The sequence below is a fragment of the Syngnathus scovelli genome, chromosome 5 (genome assembly GCF_024217435.2).
Source record: "Syngnathus scovelli strain Florida chromosome 5, RoL_Ssco_1.2, whole genome shotgun sequence".
Lineage (NCBI taxonomy): Eukaryota > Metazoa > Chordata > Actinopteri > Syngnathiformes > Syngnathidae > Syngnathus > Syngnathus scovelli.
Genome location: NC_090851.1, coordinates 14,679,886 through 14,694,489, shown reverse-complemented (window position 1 = coordinate 14,694,489; position 14,604 = coordinate 14,679,886). Strand labels below are relative to the sequence as shown.

At 39.8% G+C, this 14,604-nt stretch overlaps 1 protein-coding gene and 1 long non-coding RNA gene across 8 annotated transcripts in view; one reads left to right on the top strand and one right to left on the bottom strand.

Annotated features, from left to right (window-relative positions):
* LOC125969489 (uncharacterized) overlaps positions 1 to 8,987 on the bottom strand; it is a 42,619-nt gene extending 33,632 nt beyond the window's left edge. The window contains exon 1 of the long non-coding RNA XR_007481600.2: positions 8,873 to 8,987. This is a non-coding gene — a long non-coding RNA (uncharacterized lncRNA). The remainder of the gene's footprint in view (positions 1 to 8,872) is intronic.
* sorcs1 (sortilin-related VPS10 domain containing receptor 1) overlaps positions 1 to 14,604 on the top strand; it is a 204,242-nt gene that overhangs the window by 137,877 nt on the left and 51,761 nt on the right. For all 7 annotated transcript variants that reach the window (XR_007481580.1, XM_049721514.1, XM_049721513.1 and 4 more), the window contains exons 9-12: positions 659 to 838; positions 2,624 to 2,770; positions 9,527 to 9,629; positions 11,761 to 11,837. Coding sequence is in view for 6 of the 7 variants with exons in the window: in XM_049721514.1 (XP_049577471.1) it covers positions 659 to 838; positions 2,624 to 2,770; positions 9,527 to 9,629; positions 11,761 to 11,837 (507 nt within the window). In the remaining variant the exon portion in view is untranslated. The remainder of the gene's footprint in view (positions 1 to 658; positions 839 to 2,623; positions 2,771 to 9,526; positions 9,630 to 11,760; positions 11,838 to 14,604) is intronic.

Here is a 14,604-nt window from a genome sequence, read left to right as displayed (position 1 = left end):
CATTAAATCCATTGAAATCTTCGTCCTCTGTTTCACTTATAAACAACTCCACTGATTCCGATAGTAGATGCTGCGCTGGCGTCAGACTCATCGTCAGTTGCAGTTCCAATTATTCCACAGGCCTATATAACTACATACATACCTGATGGTCCAGTGGTTAGGATGCGGCGCTTTCACCACCGTGGCCTGGGTCCGATTCTGGGTCAGAGAACCATATGCAACTATAGGGCACATGTCAGTGTGCCAGTCCCAAGCCCGAATAAATGCAGCGGGTTGCGTCAGGAAGGGCATCTGGCATAAAAAACTGTGACAAAAACATCTCTTCCGAACCATCTGGACAAACAAACTGTGGTGACCCCTGAAGGGAAAAGCCAAAAGGAGCCACCACTTATATAACTATACATAAACTATATATTAAATAAATATAACAATAATGTTCACCCATGTACGTATTTGGTTTATAGTGTCCAATGATATATTTTTTAATATACACTATCAATCAAAAATCTACTCCAAGCCGAATGTTTCGATTATATCACTCGTTATACCTACATATGCAGTAAGTTTAAGGCATTTGTTATCGTAACATTTCTCACTAATAGAAACATAAATGGAATAAAAAAAGGCATAACATTTAATGACTTTACCTTTCTTGCAGGACTTGCATGTCATCAGTACGGATGAAAATCGTGTTGTGGCAGCAGTACAGGAGTGGAACCAGAATGAAACCTATAATTTGTACGTGTCTGACACATCAGGTGTCTATTATACTCTGGCTTTGGAGAATGTTGTCAGTAGCATGGGCCTTGAAGGAAACGTCATGGTTGATCTATATGAGGTAAGCAGCTTCTTTAGGTCGTTACTGTAGTATAATGGTGTTCATCAACATTATATGGGATATTTCTCATGTGGGCTTCAGCATGCAATCCCTGTTCCAGCTGCTGCAAAAACATGATTTATATCAGTGGTTCCCAAACGTTTGGCTTGTGCACTCATAGTTTTTGACGGTTCTCGGAAAACATGTTCTAAAACAATTGATACTTAAAATGAAAATTATTTTACTTTGTAAACTTGATTTGAACATTTAATTCCGAGGCATTGTATTCATTTGATCTCAAATTAAAACTGAAAAAATACATGTTTCTTTGAAAAATATAAATAGTAAAAAGCGAAGAAACTTCCCTTTCATATTCTATGTAACTCACATTTATCATAAAATAATGATGCTCCTATGAATCAAACGCAATTCATATTGTGAAAATCTTTCCCTATTTTGGCACAAGCAATTAAAACAGGAAGTGTTGGTGGCTCGTGTAATTCATGCACAGAAAAGTAGTTATGCAAGTGATTAAAAGAGATCACTTTGAATCCATGTGCGCCACTTTCACGATGTCAGACATTGATGTCTAGGTTTTTTTTTTTGTTTTTGTTTTTTTTATCAAAAACTACAAACATCAGGATATTGCATTATGTCTCCAGAGTTTAGTTAGCCGTCTATCCCAGTGCTTGTGTTCCTAAAGGCAGCGTGCGCTCCGCTCCGCTTCCAGTAAATTCCAAATGAAGCTAGCATTACCGCACTGTTTCCGAAGCTGAGTGCCTTATGCACGCACTGGCACTCTATTTTTGGTGCACTGTGAATAATCAACAAATTTGAGCAACACTCTTAGTTTCCCAACAGCCAGAGTGAACCAGTGCATGGTAGTGAGAACATTACGCAGGCATTTAAACTTTGAATATAAGGAACAAAGCCCTGAACATTAGTGATATTCAGATTTACTATAGCAGGTTTATTTTCTTTATCAGATGTCTGAGGTTTAATGAGACACTTGAGTTGATATGGCTATATTCCTGGGCCAGTCCAGTTTTTAACCCAATTTGTGTTGTTTTTAACCCAGCATTGTTAAGAATGCATGGCACCATAGTATCATTGCATTCTAGTATTTCAATCCTAGATGTTAATCATACACACTTTTTGTTTATAGCACAGTTCAGACTGAAACAACGTTTTCTCCTTCAGTTGCATGATACAGTGTGTGAATGTAAACGGTACGAGCCATACTATAGTTTAGGCATACGTTTGATGTACAAATGCTATTTTTTATACCAAGCATAATCTAATCCAAAAACTTAATCTAAAGTTATTGCTTATTTGGGTCTCAAATGCCACATGAATGAAATAATTAAGCAGCTAAGGATACTGCTCATATCTTACTTTGGCCTGGGCTAAGGAATCAAATCTATTCTTGATTGGGGTCACCACCCAGATTGTAGGATATTCTAAATCCTTCCTCTGGGACAGATTGCAGCACATGCCATTTATGAACGCGGTGTTACATTGTTTGATGCAACTGCCTCTGGCTCACTTCCTACCCCTCCTTGAACAAGCAGTCTAACATAGTTTTGAAACACACTTACAAATGCCCAGCTAGTCAAGCATTTGCCCCTCTGTGTTTGTAGCTATGTTTAGTCTTATTGGAAATATAAAAGAGCTAAGCAGATGTGATTGTGTTACTTTGGAGATTCATTCTTGGTAGTTTTCATCTTTATTAGTGTGACTGAGGGAAATAACGTTTAAGCACTTGTACTTGTTGTTGTTTCTGAGTGTTTTTATCTGTCTTTACAGGTGGCAGGGATAAAAGGCATGTTCTTGGCCAACAAAAGGACAGATAAGAAAGTGAAGACATATATTACCTACAACAGAGGCAGAGACTGGAGGTTATTACAGGCACCAAATAAAGATCTGCGAGGCAATAGCATACACTGTATGCCAGTGAGTGTCTGCATTTATTTATTAACCTATCTATTTCCTTTTCCACTCTGTCTTTAGAAAGGCCGAGAAGCAAAGTACACCTTGTACATGTTGCCAGTCAGTTGACAACTTCACAAACGCCTGTACAAGCACTGTTATAAGTGAAAGCGTATTTTTACAGTACGATACAACACAATACAATATAATACAATACATCTTCCATACTACTTGTCCCTCAATTCAATACAATACAATACAATACAATACAATACACATTTCTATACAGACAAACAATTAATATTATTGTGTGTGTATATATATATATATATATATATAAAAAACTTTTATGTATATACACATACATATATACATATATATATATATATATATATATATATATATATATATATATATATATATATATATATATTTTTTTTTATTTATTTATTTATTTATCTATGTAGGCATAACAAATAAATGACAAGACAGAGTAAGTCATGGCTCCATGCAAATATTTCACCCTTTGTGTTTTCATATTAAGTTGGTTCATCTGTGACTAAATTGAGACAAGATTTTTTTTAAATCCATTATTTTTAGGATATTTTTGTTTGGAGGTTGGCTGTGAGGTTTCTCTTATGTAAAATATGTGCCCTGGCTCAGCAGGTTGTCAAACACGGATCTTATCATCATCACTTTCCCAATAAGTCTTGTATGATGCCAATAGACTGAGATGTATCATAATCCATATTGGCCTAGAGCAGTGTTTCCCAACCGCTGTGCCGCGGCACACAAGTGTGCCGTGACGAATCATCAGGTGTGCCGCCCAGTTTCGTCTAATTGGTTAAAAGTGAGAAGCATGTAGTGCTAGACAGGGCAATTAAATGCTCTTCCAATAGAGGGCAGTGTATCAGCGCGATATGTAGGAAGTTCATAGTTATCCTCGAGTGAGACAGTGCAGGTAATAGCAATGGATAAATATTTGAAAAGAAAAAGTACTCAATCTGACCTGGGTCCTGAAGAAAATTCTGACCCGGATGAAGACCCTAGCATGAGCACTGGTCAGAAGAAAGCAAAAAAGGTGAGCTTAAGACAATATAATGAAGGCTATCTTGCCTTTGGATTTACTTTTACCGGAGAAAAAAGTGCGGCAACTCCGCTATGCCTGGTGTGCGGGGAAAAGTTGTCCAACAGTGCCATGGTTCCCAGTAAACTCAAACGCCATGTAGATACAAAACACCCGTCACTACAAAACAAGAGTATGGACTATTTTGTTCAACTGCGTGAACGAACTGGGAAACAGGCAGAGCTACTGAGGAAAACCACCAAGACGGGTGAGAAAGCTCTTAGAGCTAGTTACCAAGTTGCTGAACTCATCGCCAAATCAAAACAGGCACACACCGTAGGAGAGACGTTAATAATGCCCGCCTGCAAAATTATCTTGAAAGAGATGCTCGGCCCTGGCGCTGTTAAAGAAATAGCCCAAGTCCCTCTATCAAATACCGTAATTTTCGGACTATAAGTCGCGGTTTTTTTTCATAGTTTGGGTGGGGGGGTGACTTATACTCAGGAGCGACTTATATGTGAATTTTTTTGCAAATTTTCAAAATTCAAAAATCCGTGATGTAGTGAAACCGTGATAAACGAACCGCGATGTAGCAAGGGATTACTGTCATTTGACCTGCAAGGGACATCAGCAGCGCGGCGGTTGTTTACATAAGGGCATAGGATTGACCGGATGACGAAGATGACAAAGGGCCCCACGTTTGAAGGATTTAATGATTTGGAGTGACAAGGTTTGAAAAACGTATTTATGTTATAGTTATTTGATATATTTTATTTCATGTAGCAACTTGTATATGTTTTTATCATTACAGTTCAGTAGTTGCTGGCTCGTTGAAGTCTTGTTTTGTTAAATAAAGAGCCGTTTACCAAACCCACGTGTTTCCTGGTACTTTGTTAACGCTACACTATAGTTGTATACTAGATCTGTCCGGTGCGCACACGGCGTTGTTGACATAAAGGACGAGGAATTTGATCAATGGATTTAATGATTAGGAGTGACACAGATGGTTTGATAATATTGTTGTTATATGATAGTTATTTAAAATATACTTTATGTATTGTTATATGGGTCTGTGGAATAATTAGAAATGCAACTTACGAGTCCGACGTCAGCGGCGCATATGTGGCGCATACGCGGCATTGTTTACATAAAGGACGATGGATTTAATGAATTGGAGTGACACAGATGGTTTGATAAACGTGTTATTTATGTAATACTTGTTTGAATAAATCTGAATGTTACTCAGGCCCATTCTCAGCTCCTCGTTTGTGTATATGTCACGTTAGCATACCGTATCGTTTAGCCTGTTGTTGCTGGTTCATGTCTGTTCTTGGTGTTGGATTTTGACAAATAAATTTGCCCCAAAAGTGCGACTTATACTCCGGTGCGACTTATATATGTTTTTTTTCACTGTATTGTGCATTTTATGGCTGGTGCGACTTATACTCCAGTGCGACTTATAGCCCTAAAATTACGGTAATACAATTTCCAGACGAATTCAAGACATGTCTGCAGACATTGAGAAGACAGTTTTGGAAAAGTTGCACATTAGTGGGAAATTCGCTTTGCAAATTGATGAATCTACGGATATCAGTGGACACGCGCAGCTTCTGGCAAATGTGCACTTTGTAGACGGAGACACCATCAGTGAAAACTTTCTGTTTTGCAAGAAATTGCCAGAAAGAACTACAGGAGAAGAAATCTTTCGAGTTGTATCAGAGTACATTGAACAAGGAGGACTAAAGTGGCAAGACTGCGTAAGTGTTTGCACCGATGGAGCAGCTGCCATGCTCGGGCGCACCAAAGGATTTGTGAACAGAGTGAAAGAGCAAAATCCAAAAGTCATCGCGACGCATTGTTTTCTGCACCGGGAAGCACTTGTTGCCAAAACATTACCAGCAAACCTAGCTCCTGTAATGGAAGATGTTGTGCGCATGATAAACTTTGTGAAGACGAGACCAGTAAAAAGCCGCATGTTTACATCATTGTGTGAGGAAATGGGACAGGAGCATAAAGTGTTATTGCTCCACACAGAGGTCCGGTGGCTTTCCCGTGGCAACGTTTTAAGTCGTGTTTATGAGTTAAGGGAGGAACTCAAAGTGTTTTTGACAAATGAGAAGCATGATGACGCTAACTTGCTCTCAAATGATGAGTGGTGTGCAAGACTGGCATATCTGGCAGATATATTTAAACATCTGAATGACTTGAACACGCGAATGCAAGGTCGAAACGAAAACCTGCTCACAAGTACAGATAAAATACAGGGGTTTCATTCAAAGGTGCTGCTCTGGGAACAACACGTGGAAAGTGCCAACCTAGAAATGTTCCCAAACACCCAGAAATGGCAGAGTGTCAACAGAGCTGCACTGTGTGAGACAATAGGTAAACATCTGCAAAGTTTGGAGCAGAAGTTGTCATGTTATTTCCCTTCACTTTCCACTGATTGCCTTGACTGGGTGAGGAACCCATATAGCTCAACTGCAGTTGGAAGGGACATGACTTTGCAGGAGCAGGAAGAAATAACTGAACTGAGACAAGATCGTGGTCTTAAACTGCGCTTTTCGGATGTACCTTTGGACAGTTTTTGGCTGACTGCTGCCAAGGAGTTCCCTATTCTGGGAAACAAAGCAATTTCAGCTCTTCTCCCTTTCTCCACAACCTATCTATGTGAGCTGGGCTTTTCAAGCATGACTACTTTAAAGACTAAGAAAAGAGAGCGACTCAGAGCTGCTGAGGAAGATCTTCGTGTTAGTCTTTCTTCAATTCCTGCAAGAATATCAGCGTTGTGTTCAACCAAACAGGGCCAAATTTCACACTGAGTAAGTGAATTGACAATAAATGTTCATTATATTTCATTATATATACGTTTTGTGACATTTTTGTTTGGTGGTGTGCCGTGTGATTTTTGTAACATAAAATATGTGCCATAGGTCAAAAAAGGTTGGGAAACACTGGCATAGAGCAAGGATGTCAAAGTCAAACACACCGAGGGCCAAAAAAACAAATTTGCTACAAGCCGAGGGCCGGACTGGTTCAATGTTTATTAAAATATATCGAAATGATTGCACATAGCCTATTGAACCAAGACCTAACACAGTGTACATTATTTAATGATTAAATGAATATGGCAATATTTTGTTATGGCTCTGTCAGTAACTTCAACATTTTCAACAGCCAAACAGCAAAAAATTAAATTGTTTTTAAAAACAAAATGTGTTTCTTAATATCAAGATAAATGCATAAATAAAAGTGCATGCATTATAAACTGAAAAATTATTATTGTGCTGCTCTATGATCTACCGATCACTGCTTTCAAATCGTAAAATAAAAAAATTAATCAAATCAGTTGTATTCTTTTTCATGGCTCTTATCTGCAATTTTCCCTTAGTCCATTCAACTGAAAAATAAATATAAATAAATAAAATACACAAATTTATGGCACACAGACAAAACAATACTTTCTTCAAAGAAAAATCACGTCTTGTAGAAACAAGATACAAGATACAAGCAACTGGATACTGGACTTCCTCTGTCAGAGGCCTCAGGTGGTGCGTGTTGGCGACAAAATCTCCGCCAGCATCACGCTGAGCACGGGGGCCCCCCAGGGCTGCGTGCTCAGTCCATTGCTCTTCACCCTGCTGACGCATGACTGCACTGCGACCTACAGCGACAACCGCATAGTGAAGTTTGCTGACGACACGACTCTGGTGGGTCTCATCACGAAGGGCGACGAGACTCGGTACAGGTCGGAAGTTGACCTTCTGACCACGTGGTGCAGGGACAACAACCTCCTGCTGAACGTCAATAAGACCAAGGAAATCATTGTTGACTTCCGGAAGGGTCACACAACACACCTGCCGCTGATCATCGACGGTGCTGTGGTGGAGAGGGTGAGCTGCACCAATTTCCTGGGGGTGCACATCAGTGAGGACCTCTCCTGGTCCGCAAACACCTCGTCACTGGCAAAGAAAGCTCAGCGCCGCTTGTACTTCCTGCGGAAGCTCAGGCGTGCATGTGCTCCTCAGGCAGTCCTGTCTACATTCTACCGTGGCACCATTGAGAGCGTCCTCACCAGTTGCATCGCTGTCTGGGGTGGTAACTGCACTGAACAGAACTTGAAGGCCCTGCAGCGCATAGTGAATACGGCTGGTAAGATTATTGGTGCTTCGCTCCCCTCCCTGAAGGACATTTACACCTCCCATCTCGCCCGCAAGGCAACCTCGATTGCCAGAGATGTGAGTCACCCGGCTCACTCTTTGTTTGACCTTCTGCCCTCTGGGAAGAGGTACAGGAGCCTGCGCTCCCGCACCACCAGACTCGCCAACAGCTTCTTTCTCCAGGCTGCTAGGACCCTGAACTCGCTACCCCCTTCTGCGTAGCATGCGGCGCTGTTGCGCTATTTTCTGGTATGTCTGCTGTACTTGCTCCTTTTATTTTGCTCCTCTTATTTATTTATTTGTTGTGTTATTTATTCATTATTTATTCAGCACGCTTTTGTTATACTTGTTTACTTGTTTGTCTGTTGTGAGCCATGTCTTGTCACCGTGGGATAGGGGGGAACGAAATTTCGGTTTCTTTGTGTGTCTTTGGCATGTGGAGAAATTGACAATAAAGCTGACTTTGACTTTGAAATGTAAAAATTTAACTGAATTAAAAAACGGAAAATACGCTACTGCTCTGTGATGCTCACTTGTCTGAGGGTGAGGTGTCTCATCTTTTGTACAAGTTCATCAATGTTCGAGGTTAGGCTCTGAGACTCAAAACCCGTTTTTGATAAACTCTCCTTCTGCAAAGGGCCGGGGTGATTTTGCGATCTCTTTTGCCACAATAAAGCTAGCCTTGACAGCAGCCTCGCTTTGTGATTTAGCATATGTGAACATAGCCTGTCTGGACTTAAGGCCTCGTTTTAATTCTTCCATATTCTGTAGCTTTTGTTAATATTCCATATTCTTGTCTTTGTCTGTGTGTTTCTTAGACGTTTGATAGTGCCTTCTTAAATTAAATTCTTTCATTGCAGCCACATTTTCTCCACACAGAAGACACACAGGTTTGCCTCTTACCTCCGTAAACATGTACTCTGCCTCCCACCTGGCCTGAAACCCCCTGTTATCAGCGTCCACCTTGCGTTTAGCCATTTTTGAGGAGGGGGGTACCAGGAAGTTGAACTCTGCTTTGACTACTGATGAATAATGAAGCCGCTTGTGCGAGCTGCAGTGACATCACGGGCTACCGTTGCATTGTGGGAAATGTAGTGGTGTTGGTGCGTGCAAAACACCAGCGGACGGCTGTGGCCTGCGGGTCGGTTCTAATAGTAATTAAATATCATCCAGGGGGCCATAGATAATCAATTCGCGGGCCGGATCTGGCCCGCGGGCCGTAACTCTGACATATGTGGCCTAGAGCCATTATTGTGCATATTATTACTATTTATTTGATAATAGTTATATGTGAATTAGCTCAGCCCTATGGAGGACTAAAAGTGTTAGAATTAAATAAATAAATACACCAGGAAATGTTTAATTACAAATGTCATTATTGTGCGTGTTATTACTATTTATTTGATAATAATCGTGTGAATTAGCTCGATACATTGAATGTGAGGGTTGCACAGCCAAAGTGTTGCTTCACCTGTTGGGATTTTTTTTGTTTGATTTTGGTTGGGCCTAATACTTTGAATAATTGAGATTGTGACTTTTTTTTGTTTGTTTACACAGCCCTATTGTTCATTGCATCTTCATCTTCATGTCTCTGCAAATCCCTACACATCAGGAAGCATAGCAAGTAGGGAGTCAGCACCTGGGATCATTGTGGCATCAGGTGAGTTCCAGAAGCTTTTCCTTTTGACTTTGTTTCTCTAATACTATCAAACAATAGAAAATTAAACTAAAAATCCACCCAAAAAAACAACAACATAAAAACATAAGATAAATACCCAAAATACAAAGTCAGATAATATACTCATTGAGTAAATGAAGCAATGTCGGTCGATTCACGTTTAGATCGTTTTCTTGCAACGTTAATGTTCAGTGTCCAGGGGGTGACAGCAAGGCCATTGCTCATCCCACACAACTGTAGATAATATTGTTGTGATTGAGTCCTTTAAAAGTTCTCCCTTTGAGTACCTGAACTTGCTTGAGTTGCAGCGGAAGGTTGGAGCAAAAAATGGGGAGGACTTTATGCACTCAGCTTTTACTAGCCCTCCTGGCAATTCCTGAATATATCATATTTGCGGGAAGCCAGCTGCTGTGTGAACACCCACACGGACATAGAAATGTACCGCTTCAGTGAGTTTTATGGGAAAAACTCATAGGTGACTTGTGGAAAAATGTGACGTTTACCTTTACATACTTGTATTATGTTATACACAATTTTAAAGAAGGAGACATGAACTCTGAACTCACTTTTGTATCTAATCAGTCCTGGTGGTTAATAATAAATTGATAAATTTACATCTCGCTTACTCCAAAATCATCTCGCAAACTCCAAAATTGTCGCGAGGTGTGATTGTGAATGGTTGTCCATCTATATGTGCCCTACGATTGGCTGCCAACCACTTCAGGGTGTACTAGCCTACTGTCTGTCTGTTTGTCTGTCTGTCTGTCTGTCTGTCGGTCTGTCTATCACCTTAAATTTTACCGCCACCCCTCAGCACTATCATAGCCACTAACTTGCTGTATATTATTTGAGAGAATATAACATGTACATTGCAACACGTGACACCTCACAGGGAAAGGCAAAGCACCGTCATTTTATTTCTGCCTCAGACCAGCAATGTTTCACCCTGTTTTCTGCCAGAAAACAAAGCAAAGGAAATACTCAGTGTCTCACTGTGGAGAAAAAGTAAAAACTCCCAGAAAATGAGACCACCAACCCCCCGGGTGAATTCACAACTCTGTGATATTTACTCCCACATGAATCCTCAGTGTCAATAACTCAGCAGCACATGCCGCAGGTGTCTGGAGATGGCCAAGTTTTCTTCAAAAGTGCGGTTGTATGAACCTTTACTCAAATAAGTGTAAGAAATGTGTAAGTGGAGATAAAAACTACATTTTAATGTATGTATACTTTTTATGAGGGGTCATTTTAAAATCGATTACCCTAATAACTTTTCCATCCAATAATCAAGTAACCGCCTTCCCCCAGAGTCAGTTTGAATGCCAACATATATGTGCACATAAAAAATTATATAAAAAAAGTATATATATATATATATATATATATATATATATATATATATATATATATATATATATATATATATATATATATATACATTCATCCGCGCTCGCACTCACACCTATGGGCAATTTGGACTGCTCAATCAGCCTACAGTGCGTCACATGGTTGCACTATAAAAATTAACGTAATAACGACTGAAAAGTCAATGCGCAAGCATGTCAAATTTGGCCCTTTGAGCGAACTGTAGGCTGCAGGGGCACGTCCTGGCGTCGCTAATCATGAGCAAAAATGTTATTCAGCATCTCCCCAATCTTCACATTTTTAACTGCTTATCTTGTAAAAAAAAAAAAAAAAAAAGTCTCTCAGTCCATAGTCTTTAGCAATGACCTAACCTCGAATAGGAATGGAGATGACAGTAATCTGAAAACATATTATAGTCTTTCAAGTGTAATGCCAGCTGTTTCTTAGCTAATGTATACATTATACAACAGTATTGAGAATTAATGTGGATTAGGGCAGTCTACATATTTGGGAATGCACATTGAAACCACTTTGAAAGACAGCTGTATTACTCAGGATTTATTTGATATTTGGCAGAGTAAATGTCCTGTACAATCTTATATGCTATATTTATCTTTAAATCTGCAGCGCCATGCGGCAGCGCTCACAATTACACATTGTTATGGTCTCCTCACCGTATTTAACTGAATTTGATGTACATTTTTGAAAGCATTCTTCATTCACACTTTGCCATTTGCTTGCATTAAAGGTTCCTCTGGTTCTGAGCTGACCACCAGCAATGTCAGTGTGTACATAACCTCGGATGCAGGAAACACATGGAGACAGGTGGGGGTACACACATATTGCTATTATGCAACATTGTTATGCTTTATGTATTTTGTGGTGGTTGTCGATAAATATGACAACAGCTTACCCTGGTAAGTTACAGGTAAAAAGTTAAATAAAAACAATTCGGGGGGCGTGGGGGGGGGGGGGGGGGAGCAAAACAATTCAACACCGGTCAAAACCTGTCAAGAGGAATTGAGATGATAGACTAATCTTATGAAAATAAGGGCTGGAACATTATTACAGAAAGATGAGACAAGCCAACACCGGAGGGAGTGAGAGGGGAGCTTTCGTGGTTGTAGACATAATTGTTAGTACGAAGCCAGCAATTAGAAAGACACGTAGGACTGGCCATCAAAAGTCATAATTAGCCCAAGTCAGAAAATTATGTAAATCCTAACTTTGGTTATGTCAGAAGAGCCCAAATCAGAGATCAGTCAAGCAAGAAAAAATTCTGTTGAGCAACAACCTCGAGAGAGTCAAATAACCAGTGCATGACCTACCATGTAAATTATCTCAGTCACATGTGGATCATTGCTAGATAAAAAATTAACCCACATTGTCACACTCAATCTTGTTTTGATCCATTAACTTTTTCATTGATGTTCATCTGAATTCCACAAACAATTTAAATTGGAGGAGTAACTTTGTTCACAGTGTTCAGTGTCGGTCGGGAGCTTGGAGCTCTATTGCTCATTTAAAAGCTGTTCATTTAAAGGAATTGTATCATGCTATTTTAAGCTTTCCACAGTAAATTATAAGCATGTTATAGGCATGTTTACATATCAAGGGTCTCAAACTCAATTTGCCTGAGTCTGGCGTGAGGCTGGGCCGCATTGTTTTTTTTCACGCTTGACTAAAAACTTTTAATGTTATTATATACAAGAAAAATAATTATCAAACAGTAATAAATACATAAAATTATAATAATGAAAACAATATTAATACAGCAGCCATAGAAAATTGAAGATTCCACATACACCGTAATTTCTGGACTATAAGCCGCTACTTTTTGCTCAAGTTTTGTACCCTGCAGCTTGTCATCCGGCGCAGCGTATCTATGGATTTTTCGTGATTTTTGTGATGAATTGATCACTTTTACATGCTCGTAAAAAGGCTGTGGACCGCTGTTGTGCGGCACCGCTTTGCTGGACGGAGGGATATGTGACACGGATACTGGGGAGAAGAGTGGTGTTTTGATTGCATGTCCATCCGCCGGGCAAATAATGCCGTGTAATTGACACAAAGAAGAAACAGAACGAGCTTAAGACGGACATTACTGAAGAAAGGAAGATTTTATACACAAACCCTCATTATGGGGGACAAAAAAAAATGCATATCATGTCGCTTTTAAGTTAAAGGCAGTCGATTTGGCTCTTAACATAGGAACTACAGCTGCACATGCACTGTAGAGGTTACTTCCGGTCACTAGGGGGCACTGGGCTATTGTTGATGACATTTCGTTGCGTCGCCCTTTTCTTTCTTTATTTTCTGGTCACGTCTACTCTGGAGTTGTATGTGTAGCTCGCTAGTTGAATGTAACTTAGCGCTTTGTGCATGAATACATTTTTTGTTGGTGCGGCTTATAATCAGATGCGGTTTATAGTCCAGAAATTACGGCAGTTGCTGACTAGAGAAATTTATTATTATTTACATTCACATGTCGGTATTAACAGTTCTTTAACCTTGGAAGGAACATTGTTCTGAACATGGCTTCTGCCTACTTCTTGCTGCTAGAGACCCGGCAGCGCTTCCTCTCGCATAGCTGAGCCACGTTTGGTGTGAGGGAGGAAGCAGTTGAGACCCTCAGTAGGGCTTGAAGATGCTCATTAGTAAGGCTGGACCTGTACTTGGACTTAACTGAAATTTAAGGTAGAAAAGAGCTTTTCATACCTCTACTTACAAACTTCCGCGATCGGGTTTGTAAGGAGAAACATTTGTAAGTAGAAGCAACATTGTCAATGTAAAAGCAAATACCGTATTTTTCGGATTAAAAGTCACTCCGGTATATAGGTCGCATTAGCCATAAAATGCACACTAACGTGAAAAAAAACATATATAAGTCGCTCCAGAGTATGAGTCGCATTTTGGGGGAAATTTATTCAACAAAATCCAACACCAAGAACAGACATGAACGAGCAACAACAGGCTAAACCAGGGGTGGGCAAACTTTTTGACTTGCGGGCCGAATTGGGTTCTAAATTTTGACCGGGGGGCCGAACCAGGAGCAGATGGATGTAGTGTTTGTGTGAAGTAATATAAACGACCTGTAAAGGTCATTGCATAAAAGGTTTTGGCCTTTAGTAGGTAGTAAAGCATGGATATTCCCCAAAAAATTTTTGAAAACAAATGCATTTATTAACAGCATTAAAAAAAAAAACATCCCTAAAAAACTGCTATCAGTGATTCTCATAAAATACGACACTGTTATTATGAATAACAGTCTCCATCACTTCAGTGCCTGCAGGTCAGATTAATGAAAGATGTTTATCTTATGAGATCACATCGAACGGCAAACATTCTGACCAAATATATCATCTTGAAGAATCGGTGAAAGCATACATCCAAATAAAGTAATCAAAACGGCAACACGGTGAGGGGTATCTGAAAATCAGAGCAGAGTTTTAACTCACAAACACCTGGTAACAGAGGTGAGGAAACGGGAAACACTTCCTTAAAGTAAGCCTTAAGAACTTTACAGGTTAAGATTAGTCACAAACAGGTGGTGCATCAATGTCCTTGAGCATCCTGCATTGTTTGAAAATGA